At 43.1% G+C, this 19,256-nt stretch overlaps 1 protein-coding gene across 6 annotated transcripts in view; it reads left to right on the top strand.

The window, feature by feature from the left end:
• LOC116847109 (monocarboxylate transporter 2-like) overlaps positions 1-19,256 on the top strand; it is a 91,887-nt gene that overhangs the window by 37,769 nt on the left and 34,862 nt on the right. For 5 of the 6 annotated variants that reach the window (XM_032821754.1, XM_032821764.1, XM_032821795.1 and 2 more), the window contains 4 exons: positions 12,074-12,553; positions 13,393-13,558; positions 17,864-17,974; positions 18,754-18,927. In XM_032821754.1, the coding sequence (XP_032677645.1) occupies positions 12,383-12,553; positions 13,393-13,558; positions 17,864-17,974; positions 18,754-18,927 (622 nt within the window). In that variant the 5' untranslated portion in view covers positions 12,074-12,382. The remainder of the gene's footprint in view (positions 1-12,073; positions 12,554-13,392; positions 13,559-17,863; positions 17,975-18,753; positions 18,928-19,256) is intronic. The other variant, XM_032821789.1, reaches the window with a different exon arrangement.

A 19,256-nucleotide genomic window follows, 5' to 3' on the forward strand; every position in this document is an offset into this window, starting at 1 on the left:
ATATATATATATATATATATATATATATATATATATGTGTGTGTGTGTGTATGAAAAATAATTTAACAACAATAAAGGCCCCCTACATGTATTAAAAATAGAAACTATTGCTAAGATAAAACCATTATTATTCTTATTTAAAATTAAGGAGACGCAAAGTTACCAGAGCTGTGAATTTTCTTGAGAAAATCCTTCCTCTTGTCGGAAGTATTTTAAAAATCCTCTGTACAGGGATAAACCGGGACAGTTTGACTGAATCCGTGACAAATCGGTGTCCCGGATAACATTAGAGAAAATCCGGGACAAAGGGTGGGAAACCAGGACTGTCCCGGGGAAAACGGGACATCTAGTCACCGTATTGCATGCTTCTTTCACGGTTACGCCCCATGAATGCGCGTTGGCATTCTACTCGCGCTGACATTACCCCGTCAGACGTCTTTCGCGACTTTTGGGACATCCTGTACGGAAAGGAGCGTGGGAGAAGAGGCTTCCGCGGGATGAAATCAATAATACGCCTCCATTCAAAGCCACCACCGATGTCCTTACGGTCTTTACGCGGTAGCATCGCCAGCTACTACGAGTCCTGGCTCTCGCGGCTTGCTCAACGCTCTAATTACTCGGCCGTGTAACACACCAATCTCGAAGATGCGCGTGTAATTAGCACGACAGCGCCGATATTCCTACAGGATGCCGGGGGCATCGAGCACCCGAGACATCAATCTTCCGCCGAGAGCCGGCTGCCGTCCGATGCAACGCGCTCCATCGCGAAGTATCAGTTTTCTTCAGGGAGGTATCAATTCGTCGGCGGCCGTCGTAAAACCAACCGAAAATACCTAACCTCTCGGATGAAATATCGAGCGCAGATCCCGCAACGCAGTTGTTTATTATTCCATTATCGATTACGGCGCCCAGCCCCGCTGGGAGTCATTAGGGCATTGGATGTATAAATTTGACATGGCAATATTATCCGCTAATATAATTAATACATTCGTTACCGAATTTGTGAAAAACGAACGGACATTTATCTCGATACGCGCCTATCGTAAAATAATTGAAAAATAATAATCTAATTGGCGGACAGGATGTCGGGGGATCTCATTAAGGGGTTATACGATTCTGACAGAAGTAAAATAAAATTTAGGAAGCTGTTAGAGTTATAAATCAATAAGAGTATGAATTTTTTATATATTATATACAAGGTATTCCAGGGTTGTATATCGCGCGTGATCAATCTTCTTTAATTAGTATTTCGAGATTTATTGTGAATATTCTCGCGAACGATGTGGGATTTTTACGTTCACCTCAATCCATTCTATGTTCCTACGAACGTTGCGAAGACGAATCTGAGACACCCTATATATTGATACTGATCACTTGCTGAATGGATTTCTTTTTATACCAAGTTAATAGACATACATAACAAAAAATTCATACTCCTATTAATTTACAATTTTTCACGACTCCCCAAACTCTATCCAATTTTTATTCCTGTCAGAGTCTTGTAATCCATTGGACACATTCATCCGCTGATGCATTCGTTCGCGATTCAATCGAAATCGTATCCGTAGAAGCGACGCGATTCGCCGTCACCGCGTGTAATTTCACATTTTTACGCATGCTTTGGTGTGTACTATATATAGTATTGTAACAGGTGAGGAGACCGAGTCGAGAAGAACGAGTCGAGCGCTCCAGGTCGCTGCGCGAGATCTCGTTTAATTTCCGCGGAGCTCCCGGCGATTTTAATAGTTTCGAAATGCATTCTTGGCGTTTTTTTCTCGCACGAGTAAAGAAACAGCTGTACTGGAATTATGCGCCTCGCAAAATTTGCAAGTCGACACATTAGTCGCCAACTTGGTCGCCGCAGCGACTTTGCGTCAGTGTCGGGCATTGATTGATGAAAATTTTGTTTTATTAAAATAATCGGTAAATTGATCATCAAAATTAATCAATTATTATGTATAAAATTGCACAAATAATTTCACCGATTAATGAAATTAATTATTGATTAATGTGTAATCAGTTACATCAAAATTTGATTAATAATTAATTTCACGAATTGGCGAAATTATTTGTGATTTAATATTGATTAACCTCTTCAATAGTGATTTCAAATAACTGCCCAATTCCTTTCAGGAATTTTTTTCTTTAATACGTATATTTAGATTTCTTTTCTTTTTATTTCCTTTGAAGAAAATGTTTAAAAATTCAATACATATATCTAATACACCTAACACCTAATATATCCAACATATATCTAATTTGTATTTGCTATAAATTATAAAAAAGAAAAAAATATAATATTTTAAGTAAATCAAAAGGAATTTAATACTTCAGAAAACTTTTCCGGGCGTATCAAGAGGTCAATTTTGATTATTAATTTGCCGGGATTACTTTCGCAAAGGAACACTTTGCTAAATTAATGTGGACACAGTGCTACTTCGCGTTTCCCTAAGCGCGCGATCCGGCCAAGATGTATAGAACGCGCGCGTATATCAGCAATTAGAATCTACATCTTAACCGTATCGAGCATACTGGACTTGTGGATATGGGTCATGAGTTTCATCGAGCGGCCTGCTGAAAAAGATGAGTATCGAGAATGGGACGCGTTCCTGTTCGGGATAACGGGAATATCGATTTGCCGGGCGACGCGTTTAAATGCTCTTTTGTAGGTAATAAACATGCGCGCGCGCGCGCGCGCGACGCATCATGCGCTACTTCGCGCCGACACGAGGACTGGCTTACGTGAATTTGTGATTAGCCGAGGAAATAATTTATTTATCGTTATACGCGCGAACGTAAGCACGGTCGTTAGAGCCGTACGTGTCGGCTGTAATGCGCAGGCGAAGCGGACGATTACGAATTAATAAGCCCGTGGACATACAGGTTCGTCCTCGCGAAGCGTCATTGATATAATTACAATTAGGAGTAGAAAAACCAAACGCGCGATTGAAATGGTTTATCGGGGTTGGGATTAATTTCGTACTAAAAATAATTTGGAATATAAAGGGTCGGTCGAAAGCCAAATCTTAGCACGTGCGTTCTACGCTGTCAGACATTATTATCGTCCCATAAAAGTTTAATTCGCACCAACGACTGTGTTTGGCTCTCATTTATTCGTTTCTTTCACTTAACTAGAGAGCCTCTTTACATACAATTACACAGAAAAAAGAATATTCTTATTTGGGGGATATCTTTATTGTTCACATTTTAAAAATAAAATTAATGTTAAAATGAAATTACATTTGTGTGTGTGAACAAAGATAAAATAGTTTTTAATCAAGACGAATATAGTCAAACATTTTCTCATAGAATATTACAATAATAATATTCTTGGTTATATAATAAGTTGGTTATATAATCAATAATATTGGTATTATTGCTTATATATGAAAGAATGATTGTGTTATTTTGATTATATTCGTCTTGATTGAAGACTAATTTACTTTCGTTCAACGCTATATAATATTTTTTTATCTTATTAATCTTATTTTTAAAATGTCAACAATAACGATATTTTCCAAACAAAAATATTCTTTTTTTCTGTATATATATATATTCTTTTTTTCTGTATATATATATTCTTTTTTTCTGTATATATTTTTTTTCTGTAAATATTCTTTTTTTCTGTATATATTTTCCTGTGGTGTGTCTCTTCCATCCTGTATTTTACGCAACATCCCCCAGGTTTGGTGCGCGGGGAAAGAAATATTTCCAACGTTTACGACACTGTTCTACTTATTGCCGGGATCATACTTGTCCCTTCAGTCGATCTTTAGTCAAGAGAGACGGACGAATGAGTGAAAGAGCGGCGAAAGATAAAATGATCGCTCGATAATTAGTTAATCCGCGTGAAACCAAAAGCGATCGTCCGTGAAACGGAAAATCCGCGACCGCGAATCTGCCTGCAAACAGACGTATATTTAATCGCAACCGCGAGCGACGAGGCATATTCATAATGCAGATCAGCGACGGACGTCGAATCGTGCGGTGATCTGTGATAAATAGATTGCTCGTGATTTCATAGCTACTTTATTCCTCGCCGGTCAATAATACATTTCGGCATGAATTGCGGCGAACACGGGGACTGTGTCGATGATACGTCGTCTCGATGAAACAGCGCGGCGATACCCAAACAGTCCGCTCAAATATTTTATGTACGACAGAAAAGCACGTCCCGTGTCGCGTTTATGTCGTGATGATATCGCCAATCAGAATCGCAATATTATGCGGATGTTGAATCTTGCATCTGCTTTTTGGGATTCCCATCGTTATTTCGACAAGGTTTGAAAGTATAGAAGAGACTTTTATAATTTAGTTGTTTTATGTAAATCCTTTTCAACCTGACTATATTTCAGTGCAGAAATAGAATATCTTGCCAAAAAACGTAGTAAATTTCACTAGAAACAGCAAATTTTTCCATCACATTTCAGTTTCTAAAATATACATGTGGATGTCGAACATCATGTTTGACACGTGGATGCCACCAAAGTCGATGCAACGTTATTTCTTATTAAAAGAAAGAAATCAAGAAACTGTCGCGTCCAGCATATTATTAAACTGTTTATTATAATTTATAATCTCGCAAAATGAATCTTTCGTGATTAGCAAATTTTACAATAGCTTAGTTTAGTTTCTAAAATATAAATAACACATATGAAATGAAAGAATTGCTGCAGAGAATGCCGATTCTATTCCTCTTGGTTAGAATCTCGTAATAACTTTTACTACGAAATTTTCTCCTTTCAATCATTTTCATCCACGTAAATTTTGTCCACATGAATGTCGCCAAAGTTGTCGCTATTTTTTGTTACGCCATTATAAAAAAGGAAGAAACTTTTTATCGATGCAATATATCTTTAGACCGTCTGTTTATAATCGCGCGCGAAATGTCTTCTGTGATCGTCGCGCCGAGGTTCCGACTGCGAACGGTATCTTCTGGCTAATGGCGTGCGGACTGAATTAAAGAGCCAGCTCGCACGTTTTGCGGCTAACAGCATTTACGTTTTAACCGTTTCAGCTGACAAGGTGTCAGTTTCACGTTGCGGCCACGTCGGACCGGCCTGATGTATCTCGTACGTTTTGTCCCAATTACGGAAGCGTTCCATTTAATACCGTGGCGAGTCTCGTCTCGAACGGAATTTTTCATAACGCCGCTTTCGAGCCGCGCCAATTCTCTCGGATTAATTCTGTTCATCGGGAGTACGCGGCACTCGCGAGAGAGAAAAAAGAATATTGGTTTCTTCATCATTCGATCGTTTGTTGCGTCAGACGGAAAGTGACATTGTTGGCAAAATGAGATGCGACAGGCGGGGAGAAATATCTGTGATCTCTCTCTCTCTCTCTCTCTCTCGTGCAAAAGTACTCACCTACGCGACGCATTATCGTCGCCAGAATAATTAACACGAGGATAAAGCCGAAATGTGATAATTAGTTAATAACACAGCGGGAATAATTAACCACAAAGTTAATTTCTACAACATAACGTTGAATGTGAAAATAAAATATTTATGTGTCGAAACGCGCAATATAATTAGCTTTCCTTGACGAGCAAACGGATTTTAATTGCGCCGCGACCCGGCTGCGTGTCCGCTCGCCGCGAACTTTCGTGATTGTTGCGCGTTTCGCGGTTTCGCGAAACAGCGGACATCGATTGCGTCGTCAGTAGCGCTGGATGCGTGTGTCGCTCGAATCGAAATTCGCGGCGGTTTCGCCCAATAGCGATATACGCGCGTATGTGCGCGCGGCAGAAAGTATCGAATATCATAGGTGACTCTTCCGCGGCTGCAAGCTCGCGAAACATTATTCGATGTATCGGGCAGCAGAGTGTAAACTGCGTGAATCGTTCTCCCGCGCGACTGTCGTTCGGCTCTCGGTTAATCTTACCTAATGTTCAACGAGAACAGACTGCATTGTACGAGGAAGCGAGTGCACGAGCTCGATTTAAATCCAACCACAGTATCCAGACAGACGTCGCAACACATCTCCGAGTGATTCGCGGAGTGCAGTTCGAGGTGGCAGCGCGCACTCTTGGCACCGTGTCAACTGTCGACCGGGTAAACCCCGACGGTATCTCGCGTTCCGGATTGCGAGAGACACGGGCTCGGGAGAGGGTTGACGGCAACGGCGATATCCTTTGTTCGCGCAAGCCCCTCGCAGGAATGTTTTCATAGAAAATTAGGTAGGTTGGGTGGATGATGAAGGGGTTGAGGCGGAGAGGAGAGGAGAGACGCGAGATGATGGCTCGGTCACAGGCCCGTGGCGATGGTTACACGATCATCCGCCGTAGTCGCGCAGGCTGTTCGAGCTCGGGGGTGGATTCAATCTAGTGGGATTACCCGCGGCTCGGCTTCTATCGTTCGCTGTCGCCCCCTATGTACCGCCACGGACCCACCTCTCTTGCTCCGGCTTGGTCCTGGCCAGGGAGGAACTCGATATCCTGTGTGTCAACATGCATCCTTTCGTCGCGCCTAGCCGGACTGTCTTAATCCTTCAACGAACGGCTGAAATAATCTCGCGGAAACGGCTGGCGTGATATTGAATATTTCGCTCGTGAAATGTCCTCTCTCTCTCTCTCTCTCTCTCTCTCTCTCTCTCTCTCTCCCCTTAAACTTTGTAAAATTACTTTAGTTGCGATCTTTTTCTTCACGACGTAAATAGAATTACTTATTCCAGTTACGATCTATAACTGCACAGGAAAAAGTAAAATGTCAATTTTATGTTACGGAAGTTTATTCTAAATCTCGAGTAAAAATAAACCATTCGTTGTGCGTTACTTGTTGATAAATGAAATTACAAATGTTAATTAATTGCCACTCATGCATTCTCTTCTTGGTGTTTTGGTTTTTCGAATTCGATGTAAAAATAACATAAAAGTAACAAAAATACACAAAAGAATAGTTCAAAGTAACCTGCAAGAGCTGTTGATGAAACATTTTTGTTTGTACGCTATTAACGTAAACATTAGTGTATTTTAACGCGATTCTTCCGTTAATTAACGCATTAACATATATTATTTTAATTCTGCTTAAAATAAAAAAATGACAAACTTAAATGTAAAAAAAGAATGTGCCACTGTGAATAAGTTAACGCTTTTAACATATCACCATAAATTATTTTGACTTAAAATTCAGAATGCATACTTTATTTTTCAGGACATTTTACTTTTTATTATACATATGTTTCAATTATATAGTTCGACTTTTTTCATCATAAATACTTGATTAATTATTCATATTGTAAGAATCTTTGATTTATATGTTTTTGGTCATGTCGTCTTTAGAGAACTCTCGCTGTACCAAACGCTTTCTCCTCTCTCCCTCTCTCGATCTCGTCTCCGACGTGGACGAAAGATTAACACGTCGATTCCGGATATTAGGTAATAATTTCCAGCGACAGTACGCGGTAATACGCTGTTAAATTATCGACAATAATCGGCGGATGAATCATTGACCGAGATAGCGTTGGTGATCCGAGTATCCTCAGCGACGTGGATGTTTCCACGGGCATGCAAACGGTGTTTGTCGTTTCTCGACGATATACGCCGACGGGCAGGGGTGGAAGGGGGGTCCTACAGCGTTTACGTGTGCACTTAACGTACGCGCGATTGTAATCGTTGCACGCATGGAAGAACCTGACAAAAGCAAGGCAGCTACGAGCACAGACTCGTAGCGATAAAGCGATGGCACATACCCGGTTAATTTCGTGATTGCGTACACAAACAGTAATTATATACAGCGGACGCAATATTTGTTTGGAAATCTGTTTCTCGACACGCTTTTGCACGTGCTCATTTGCCACTAATTACAATGTTATTCAATATTAGCCCGCCTGTACGCACAATATATCTATTAATATATTAATGTATTAATAGATGTATTAATGGAAAAGATTCGATTCGCGCAGCGGACAAATCTTTAAATATATCGTTGTAATGAGGGCTCGGTCACTGTTGCTTCGCGCGCATGTGTGTGTGCGTTAATAATTATTGCGGCCTGCTGTAACGATTTCTCACGTGTCCCAAGCGTTTTATTCACTACGCCATTGCGGCAGAATGGACGTTCATTCGTCTTTTCGCACTCGTTGATTGGGTTTCTGCACGAAACTATGCGCGATATTAACCTTCTCGGGAATTCGCGGCGTCAAACAAAGAACGCGATTTCCATTCGGTACAATAATGCAGAATCGAGCGAATAATGAGCGGCGGCAGGAGAATTAATTATCGGTTTGGAGTCACGTGTGCAGAGAAGAGAAATTCTTTTTTTCGCACGTTGCATATTGCAGATTTAACGCGGCATTGAGAGATAATAAAATAGGTCGGCTCGCAACGCACGCACGCGCGTTCCATATTTGTAGCGCGTATAACAACAACAAATATACAATAACTATCGATCGCGACGGAAATGTAGCGGAAGTCTGAAATACAGTTTATACGGCGATAGGGCTCCGCTCTGAAAGCTATTTGGAGTTCACTCGTTTAGTAGAAATCAATATATCAATATATCAATATATCAATTCGATTTATGTTTGACTCGAGCAGAATTATATTCCTTCCGGGAGGGATCGCGCGCTTGTCGTGTAATGAAGTCGTTTTAACGTTAAAAATAACGCTGCACGTAATAACGCTTCTGACTCTTCGCGTTTGTTCGCTGGAGAGTGACTCGCGGCGATTCGCGGGAGAAATGCAAAATTAGTTTGTGAAAAATGTTGCGCGCGTATGGACGTACATACGTATGTACCGTAGCGCTTAAAAATCACTCCGGATCACGAGGGACGAGAAAACACTTGAAAGATTACGTCGAAAAGTGCAGTTTCATGAGTTATCAGGGACACTTGATGGCCGCGCGCGCGCGCGCGCGCGCGACTTTTTCGCAGGCACTGCGAACGAGCAAACGTCGGTTGTTGCCGCGCGTTTCCCGAGCTCCATCCGTTTAGTCGAGCAGATTAAAAAGCACCCCGCGGCAGGATTTACGAGGATCACGCGTCGTTCTTAGGGCCGCGTCGCGAAAATGCTCCCGTTTACCGCGACGACGTTCGCGGAGATACGCTGGCGAATACAAATCTGTCCTTTGTTTTTGCCGCTGTTATTCTTGCCACTCGAGACTTCACTGTACCGCCGTGTGCGGTTACGATACTCATGGTTCGCCGCAACAGGAACTTGCGAGCCGAAGGATCAGCGCCTGAACACGTAAATCCCGGGGATAAAAATTGCAACACCAACCAGAACCGTGCGAGGCACGGGTAGCGTAAGGGTACACGGAAAAAAGAACACCTTTATCTAAATATAGTTGCTATAACAAAATATTAATGCTATTTTTCGCTCAAGACATTACTTACAGTATTCTCGAGGTGATACATTAACCTTCTTTAGTGCCCATCCATATGTATTTGAGCAGCATTCTCAGTGTCGTATGGTGCAACCAAACTCTACGAATCTCTCAACCATAGTATTTGTTCTACAGACCATTCTGGTCTCTGGCAGTGGTACATTAGCCTCCTTTGCTACCTGTCCATGTGTGTTTGAGCGGTACTCTTAGTGGCGTAACCTAGAATTCCTGAAGTCAGAATTAGAACATCGTCCGTCATTTGTAGGGAGGAAGTGAACGAATGAGTGAGTGAGTGAGAGAGTATTTCGTCTTAAAACTTCTCTCTCACTCACGTCACCCTTGAAAACGGCGGTGAGAGTGCAGCTCAATCAGGATACGTCATGCTTTGTCCTAACTCTGACTGGAAGAACTCTAGCGTGACCAAACCCTACGGATCTCTCAGTCATAGAATTTGTTCTGCATATTACAACAGAAAGATAACAATATTCCTTCGGTTGAGACAACCATATATATGAGAATGTATTAACTGAACATTAAGTATTACAAGAATTGTGGCTGAGAAAACTATATAGATGGACGTATGACAACAGCAATTTTTAGTACCACATCTATTCAACTTGAAATCACATAAACTTTCTGTCTAATCAAAGAATGTAGCAACCATAACAGTTCTCTCCGTGTAGTTTAACACACCGAGACTAGAGGCCATATCATTTATTATCAATGCACGAGGTAGTCGCGGGACAGAAATTACTCCATTTACGGACAGCGAGATGTACGTAAGGCAGCGCAAAAAGTAACAACTCGTACGTCGTAATGACACTCGTTAAATACGAGAACGGCGGTGCGCCAGATTGCGGACGATATTATAATTAACGAGGGCACCGCGTGACACTGTTATTGCACTGTGCATGCATAAAATCGTCGCCGACATTTCAAAAACAGGCGACGCGAGCTTGCGGAACGACGCGTGAATATCAATGCAGCGCCGTATTACCGGGCCGAAATTGGAAGCGCGTATATGGAGAAGATTTTAATCCTCTCGACCGATCGACAATGTTCTTCCTCGCAGGTTGAACTTTCGAGCGGGCGCACGCTCGCATGACGGAATTTCGCGGAATTTCGGCGAACACACACAGCTTTGATATTTCTCTCTCTCAATCGCATTTCCTGAATTTTAATTGCGACATCATTTCCACGTTCAAAATGTCCAGTCGCATCGATCTCCGCTCCCTAAAGTACAATTTATATTCTTCTCTTCACTGAAATACTATACTTACGACTAATGGTTTAGTTTCTGCAGTCAGTTCCTGACTGAAAGAATCAGTCAACAGTAGCGACTGTTCCCAATATTGATGCAGCTTGTAAATACAGACACAGTGTGTTTGCACGTAAATTGCGTGGGAGCAGTTCATTCCATCGTGAACGGTAGAAATAATGTCAACTGAGATTTGAGATTTTTTAGCAATTGAAAAGGGCACGTAAAAAATGTTGAGTGGCAGTAACCAAATTTCTGGTGAAATACGAACGAGAATCAGAAAATTTTGATTGATATTACCAGAATTTAAGCTAACATGTTGCAGCTAAGATATCTGATTAACTTTTGGATTTTTGGAACTCTGGTGTCAATCAACCAGAATTTTCGTTCATATTCCAACAGAAATTTTGTTAATCCAAAACGAAAAGAACGCGGAAGAATTTTGCAAAAATTGCGAAATTGCAGTGAAATGTTAGCTCCACTGGTGAAGATCAGTGAGATATAAGACGAAGCGGTGAAATGGAAATGTTTTCGCTGAAAATCAATACGTATTCACTGGTTTTCGGCGAAACAGTCCTTTTACTGATGCAATTTTTCACTTTATCAAAAGCATCCTCTTGACAAAGCTTGGTGATTTCGATGAAAGACACCTCTGTCTCGAGGCATTGCGATCGCGCGTCTCACCAATCAGACGCGTCACTTCTGACATTAGAGAAAAAAGGGACTTTCGCGGGCGCGTTGTCGTTAGCCAAAATTGCAAAACGGTCGGGGAATTAATTGGATTCGAGCGGCGAGATGAAATATGTTTTCGGCGTATATGCCAATAACTCTAAGCAAAATAACTTGCGCGTACACGGCTGATACGCGTCCGATATCAATTTTATCCTCGTCGACTCTTCTCTCACAGAGATGAGTACATACATAAAACATTCGCGCTACACATACCCCGACATATAAATCGGACTGATTCGAATAAATCCTGACCCGAGCAATACGCACGCGCCTTGATATTTAATGCATCGCATTCGTTAGTGTGGCAGCTTGTTTTTCGTATGTTTTGTCGTGTGATATCGTGACTATTAAATTTAATGACGCTTTAATGGTCTCCATTAGCTATGCAATACAAAAGTTATTACGACCCGTTTTAACGGCGGTCACGTCCAGGTGCTTATTTCACAATTTCACTCGCGGGATCTATAATTAATTTCGAGCACATAATTAATTAAGTGTTGTTGGTGCAGCATAGCTAATGCGACGCGGGCGTGCATCATTTATGCGTTGCACGCGATTGCTAATCAAACGATAAAATTCTCACCTTTTGCTCGTAAAAACGTCGCACACTTCACTCAAGTACGATACCACGTGCTTGTCGCGAAGCGTATTGCTCGAACAACCATTTACGCGCTTTCAGTTGCAACGGCGGGAAAAAAGCCGAGAAGAAACGACAAGATCAGACAGCTTGAATTATACAAGTCGGTGTGTTTGCTTGCAGATCGCGATGGGGAGCATCCTCGAAATTCCGAGCGCATCTTCGACGGAGCGTGTCGAGGGCTGGACGGCGAGACTCGTCTAACGTCGTCCGGTCGAATCGAGTCAGTGGGCCGAGGCGAATTTAGCCGCGACAACCCCCTCCCCCCCCCAAACAAGAAAGATGTAATTTCATTCTCGCGCGTCGTACTTGGGGACGTGCGCGCAGCGTGACGTGAATAAGTCGGAGAGTAGTCGGCGCGTCGGATCGAGGCGATCGTTGACATCGACGAGGCCCGAAGCGTAAAATGCGGCGCGTCCCGCTCTGAGGAAGATGCTGGTGGATGACTGCGGCAGCGGAATGGGGTGGACTACGACTAGCGTGCGCGGGGGTTGGTCCACCCCGGGAGGATGCAGAAACTCAGCCATGAGCTTCGGGGGCAGCGTACCGTCGTTGCACCCGACCGGCTCGATAAGATCGTTGCGCTCGCAACATTCCATGCAGGTGAGCGAATGATACCGGTTCAGTCCTATCGTCGCCTCGCGATACAATCGGGCTAATGCGCGTGAATTCATATATCAATATTTTATATATTGTTCATCGAGGTGGCAGACAGCACGATTGCCCTCGCAAGTACGGTAGAATTAATGTTAACCGAGACCTTTTCATATTTTTCTTAATTAATTTGAATTTGGAACCCTATAATTTTGGAACGGAAAATTGCAAAATGAAACTTACACATTTGTTTCCAGCTCAACGAGATCTTTCATTCGGTACCTATTTCAACCCCTTATTTTCCTAAGTGGATTGGGAGAACATCCTGGCCGCACTCTTTCTGGTGAAATATATTGAACGAAGCAGAAATTTCGCTTGAGGTTGCCGGAATTCTGTCCGAGATAACAAGATTTCTGGTTAGCTCGAACGGAATTCTGGCAACTCTAACCGGAATTTTCTGGTTCGTTTATATTTCACACACACACACACACACACACACACACACAAAGATTTGGTTAATGCAACTAAACGTTTCTCTTTTTTTCCGTGTAAAGTGTAACAACTTTTTAGACTTGATGAATCTTTTAGAAAAATATTCCCCAAGTCTTGAAACGTCTGCTTTATACACATGGTACCCGAGCAAATTATATTAACGCCTGATGACAACCAAGCTTCGCGCAATATTACGTGGCAACGTCAGCGCGGAGCAATATTTCGCGGCAATAATAATGAGCACGGGTGATTGTCTGCACGAATTCGCTACATCGTGTTTCCTGCCCTTGTCTCTCTCCCTCTCTCTTCCTTTCTCTCTCCTTCACCAGAGCAATGAAAATTTATCTTGCTTGCAGGCTCCGCCCGAGACACCGCGAAGATGCATACATTGTCATCCGGTACATGTCCCCAGCACCCCCAATAATTACATGCAACACCCTATGCAATACTACACGCCGACTCATTGTATAGAGGGTCAGAATGGCACGTATACGCCGCATCGTGGGAGTTCGTATCACGGCGGTGAGTTTACTTTTCAGTTAGTACAAACGCGCGCCGAATAGCGTCAACTACATCCTTGATATGGGACTGCAACGCGCGAGGAAGCGTTATGCACCGTCTGCGTTTCCTGGCTTTCGTAACTTTACTATTAAACGTTGGATGCACCGTTCGAGTATCATGCATATTTAAATCAATCGAGTAATTAACGGATTACCGCCCTCTCTATGTAATTCCTTTTTTTCCTCCTTCCGAGGAAGTCTCGCTCAATGGAATATATCTTGCGCCATCGCATCACTGACATGCCGCGTCTGCATCATTTATTCGCACGTGCTCGAAAGTTTGGTAGCCGAATGGGTAACTCTGACCTACTCTCTTTCCTTCTCTCTCTCTCTCCCTCTCTCTCTCTCTCTCTCTCTCTCTCTCTCTCTCTCTTCCTGCGCACGTATTAATGTAATACAAAGTCGCGAGATACAGAAGCGATTTCATTTGTAAAGGGTTATGCTAAACTTGTACTGATATGTGGACGTTTAATTAAACGGGTTATAATTGAACGAGCTGAATTAATCCAAATTAATTGAAATTAAAACGCGGCGTGTCCGGCACGGGTTTAAGGTAATACCGTCGCGCTGGGTGCGCCTAATTTGCCGTGGAAATTTGCTACGAGATAATAACAGAAATTGCAGCACGAGCCTTGCCTTCGTAAGGTGTCTTTAAAAGACGCGCCTCGTCGCAAATTAACCCGCACGGAAAGCGTCTGAGATGGCTTTAGTAAACCGTTTGGTTTTGATTTTCTTTGCGCTTACTCACTAAAATGTCTTGGAGTGGAATCTCATTGAAAACGAGCGAAAAGTAACAGTATTTTCACTCTGTGACAGTGAAAATATTGCCGCTCCAAGTCGTAAGAGCGAATGTTTCACTGAGGCTTGAGTGGATTCCGAGTCCGTTTGAGCAAATGCTTCAATTAATTAGAATGAACATGTTTATATGAAGTCAGCTTTACTTCTCAATTCCGAGTGAAAATATTCACTCGACGATTCAGAGTGGAGGATTCATTCTGTGCGAGTGAAAAATCACTCAAGTTCGAGTGACTCACCTCTACTTTTTAAGTTAAAGATTTCACTTTAAGAAATTTAGAGAGCGACTACATTCATGCATAAAGTGTACATCGACCTCGCGGAACGCCCCATACGCGAAATAGTATACAAGATTCGCAATGAAAGCTGCTGCTCGGGTATATAGTCTTTTCTACGATGTATACAACAGATGAAGGCCGCGAAAAAGTAGGACGAGATGAAAAGGTTACGAGGGATAGAATAAGAATCAATCCCACTTAACGGGAAAGCTCCTAAAAGAGAGAGGGTACCTTGAAATTTCGAGCTTGGTGTATCATTGTGTCTATCAAAAATGTAGGTCGACCGTCGGTTTTTCAATCCTCGCAGACGACAGAGGCGAATCCGAGCGACGCGGCGGCGGCGGCGGCGGCGGAATTGGAATCGTACCTGTACCTTGCTCCTTTTGTTCGAAGAAACCCGCCGCTGCGCGACTATCGTAATGAGCAACGAGAAAGAGTTCGATATTCCTTTACCTATTCTATCGATGAACACAAACGATAAGAATACACGAGATAACCGATACGCGCTTTATTTTCTCAGATATGTAACGTTAAGCAAATGACCTAAGAGAGAAGAAAAAGGAAGAGAGAGAAGTCGAGAGGAATAACGAGAGAAAATTTGATCAATTAATCTTTTGCTATGAGGCAAAGAAAGAGAGAGAAATATGCCGCATATACGATGATGCTGACAAAGTGAAGATTCTCAAAGCGCGATGGAGAAACGTCGAAGATCTCCGGAAATGAAAGTACTCGAAATCGAGAGTATTCGCGAATCTCGTTACTCACATCAAAGATCCTTGCGCGTCCGTGCGCCTCTCGCACGTTTCATGTGCATTTCCGACGTGTTCGACGTGAGATTTTATATGGTCGTTTGGATCACTCCCCGTGGAAACGCGACCGTGATTCCGTTAAGGACGCGACACGTTCACCGTGGAGACACGAACGTGCCGTAGTTCTTCCGGCGTCCTGAGGGCACGCTCGTAACTCGTCCCGCGGCAATTTCGTCTCTCCTCTTCCCCCCTCCCCCTCGTTGCCGCCGAGTACCATTCCAGGACAATTTCTACGTCTCACGTCATTTTCGGCAAAATACCTCGCGTCCGTCTTTTTTCGTTCCCACCGCGTTGGAGCCCGTTCCCGACAGGATGAACGCGCGGTCTTCTCTCGCTATGCGCGCTTCTTTCATTCCTCGTTCTCGTTATTTCGGTTAATTAAGTATATTTTGTCCCCGCTGCTAATTCGCCTACCCGAAAGCAGACGCGCGGCGCCTCTCGTTATCGACGGCGACAGCGATGACGACGACGACGACGACGACAAGGACGAGAATGAAGAGGAAGAGGATGATGACGACGACGACGACGACGACGACGACGACGACGACGACGACGACGACGACGGGGACATACAAATAATCTTCCCTAAACGGTTTTACGCGCCGAACGTTAATGAGCAACAGAGCTCGCGTAGGAACTTATCCACTTACGGGCATGTCGTGGAGGTCGTGGGGATTAAATTACATCGGCAAATGCAATTTTGCTTGCACCAACGCAACAGCACACGGTAACGTACGACTGTGTGTACGCGCGCACAGTGCCCTGGACTGTCGCGTAATACGAAAGGGTCACTCGCGAATAAATTAGAAAACGCGATGCCTCGATACGATTCGCGAATGCTGCAACCCTGATCGCGCCTCGTGCGCGCGTTTCGCTCGCAAATAATTCATGGTACGTTGCCGACGAAAAATTAGTCGCCAGAGAAAACAACGAACGACGCGGAAATATCGCAGAAGAGCTCGATTCCCGTGGACTGTCGTTCTCGAGGAGAACCGAAAATTCGAGATGAGAGCGCGGACCAAAATTCCCCGACGACAATACATTGGGAGAAAAAGTTTTGCTAATTTAACGAAATACCAGTACTCGTAACAAATGGTTCGTTACATTCACGTCGTTGCTCCAAACAACTGTGATGGAAACGTAACTAACTCCACCTAAATAGACGAGAACAAATGTGATTTGTATCTCGGTATATTTCGTTTGTGTCTCAATGCTTTGCCAAGGGTAACTGTTCCATTTGGTTCTCTAACGATCGTGGAACAGCAAACGTGCTCTCGTTCTGACAACCGAAAGGTTTTTCTCAGTGTGAAGACTTGCGCATCAATTTTGAATGACGATAACCGTTGCACTCGAAACTCGATTTTTGCCAGGGCGGGACACGCATATGACGAAACCCATGGGTTGTTAACATTTAACGCTGTTAATGGAAAAGTTTATACTTTGCGCGATGCCGCTGGCGATGACAGTCGCACGCGTAGCCCATAATTTAGTTGGCCACCATTTTACCGCGAGCGTAAAAGCGAACGAGAATGAGTCCGAATCGGTGATTCTTGCGCGAGTCGAAATTCTGATTCTATTTTCGACTTTAATATTCCTTTTAACGCCCACTTTGAAACCCATATCAACCCATACCAAATTTTGATTACTTTCGACCCACTAATTTTGCCGAGAGGTTCCCTTTAGAATCTGCAAGTGGCATTTTGCGCGTTTTCTGCCACTTTGAAGACTAAGTGGGACTTTGTGTGTGTTAAACATATGCTGATCTTCTTCAGAATATACAAATATTAGAAAACTCTGGTCGAAAGCAGGGCTAAAATTTCGACTCGGGGGACTCGCTTCTGTTCGCCGACAATCATCAACCCTTTCCTTCGCGCTTGTCCTTTGACTCGACGTCCCGGCCGTTACTTTCCAACGCGAGCCACCTTCGCCCTTTCAAAAGTGCATTTACCTAAACCCCCGCCCCCGCTTCCTTCTTCCCTTCCTTCCTCCACGCAGTTTCTTTCAAGCCGTTTCTTGCCCATCTCGCACCCTGTCTCATGCAAACGCCGTTGCCAACCGCAACGGGTCGTCGTCGTCGCCGTCGTCGACGTCGACGTCGACGACGACGACGACGACGATGCGAATACCCGGCCATCGTGGAGCAAAATTTGATACGTCCACAAGAGGGAGTATTTCGAGAATTAAGCGTTTCAAAGCTAGATGTTGGAATATCCTTCGCAATCGCGGCGAGGACGTTTAATAAGAACCATTTCCGCGCTTCTTCGATGTATCCTCTCTCAAGTTGCTGAATCCCGCGCGCAAAAATTGCAGAATAATTTAAGCAACCGTGAAAAGCATCTTACGGTTAATTACGGTTTCTTCGTGGTTTGTTCTTTGTTTTTCCAGATACTCGTCTGCGCTACATGGACGCCGACGAGAGCATGGGCGGCAACACAAACTGGGTTCTGGGCGACCTACGCAGTTTGCATCGTTGCGTGCCTGCACTTCGTCGCACAGGTATAATATTTTTCTTCACTCTTAGCGTGAAATTTCGCATTTGAATATACATACCATGCATATAACCATAGTAGCTTGAATATTCGGTGTATAGAGCAACCATAATAATAATAACAATAATAATAATAATTTACAAGAAGGTTCGAATCGTCTCGTCAAATTGTTATTCTTTACTACGTGCTTCCTCTCTGCAATATTACTTTAACCTCTTGAATAGTGGTATGCTCGGAGAAGTTGCGCGATGAAATATTAAATTCCTTCCGATCCACTGAAACTATTGTATATTCTTTTTTAACTCTTAACAAATACTAGTTAAGTATATCGTGTATTCTACTTTTCACAATTCCTCAAAGAAGATAACAACAAAGAGGAAAAAATCTAGGAATATGTTTATTAAAAAAAAAATTTCCTAGTGAAAATCGCGCGCAGTCGCTTCAAATCACTGCTAAAAAGGTTCATAAATTTATCATAAATTTATCGAATAACGCATTTGTCAGAGAAAAATAATCGCGTAAATTACTTTAACGCGGTAGTTGCCGAGTGGCTCCCGCACAAAGGATACAGTTGAAACTCTTAAAAAGGGATTTGAATCGAGACACATCGATCAGAGTGACCTATTTTACTCTTACAAGTCTCCGCTCGTGCGTGAAGACTCTCGTGCGCGAGCAGACAGCGAGATACTAAAAATCCGCACGAGATATTCGATTATCGGCGGCATCGAGATACGATAGTGCGACTTAGCTCTGTATTGTGAGAAAGGATAATCTTCTCTCTGTCAGGCATAGACGTCGCCGGTATGCGAGCGCACTTCTATCCTGAGGGCGGATGGGGCTGGCTTGTGTGCGCCGCCGGTTTCCTCGCCCTGTTGCTCACCACCGGGATGCAGCTTGCCTTCGGACTGCTGCGCCTCTACGCTGCACGACATCTCGGTGAACTGCATCTGATGGACATAGGTACGTTGAACATCTTTCTCTCCATCTATCGATCGCAACTCTGTTCTTTCCACGTGCGTGATAAAAGGTGCATCCTCTCGTATATCTGGGTGTCTCAAAGCTAACGGAATGTTTCCTTTTCTCGGTCACGAATAGAATGGCGAATTTTTAATCAACCCCTAATTTTGGAATATTGATCTTAAAAAATCGGGAACTCAATGAAAAACATTTTTTTTTTCATTAGTACATCAGATTACAAAGTATCTTGCGATATTAACGTATACGCAAGCTGATTGTTACATATATATATATATATATATATATATATATATATATATATATATATATAT

This window comes from Odontomachus brunneus, unplaced genomic scaffold (assembly GCF_010583005.1).
Source record: "Odontomachus brunneus isolate Ranch 3 - 2012 unplaced genomic scaffold, Obru_v1 Obru_scaffold_004, whole genome shotgun sequence".
NCBI lineage: Eukaryota > Metazoa > Arthropoda > Insecta > Hymenoptera > Formicidae > Odontomachus > Odontomachus brunneus.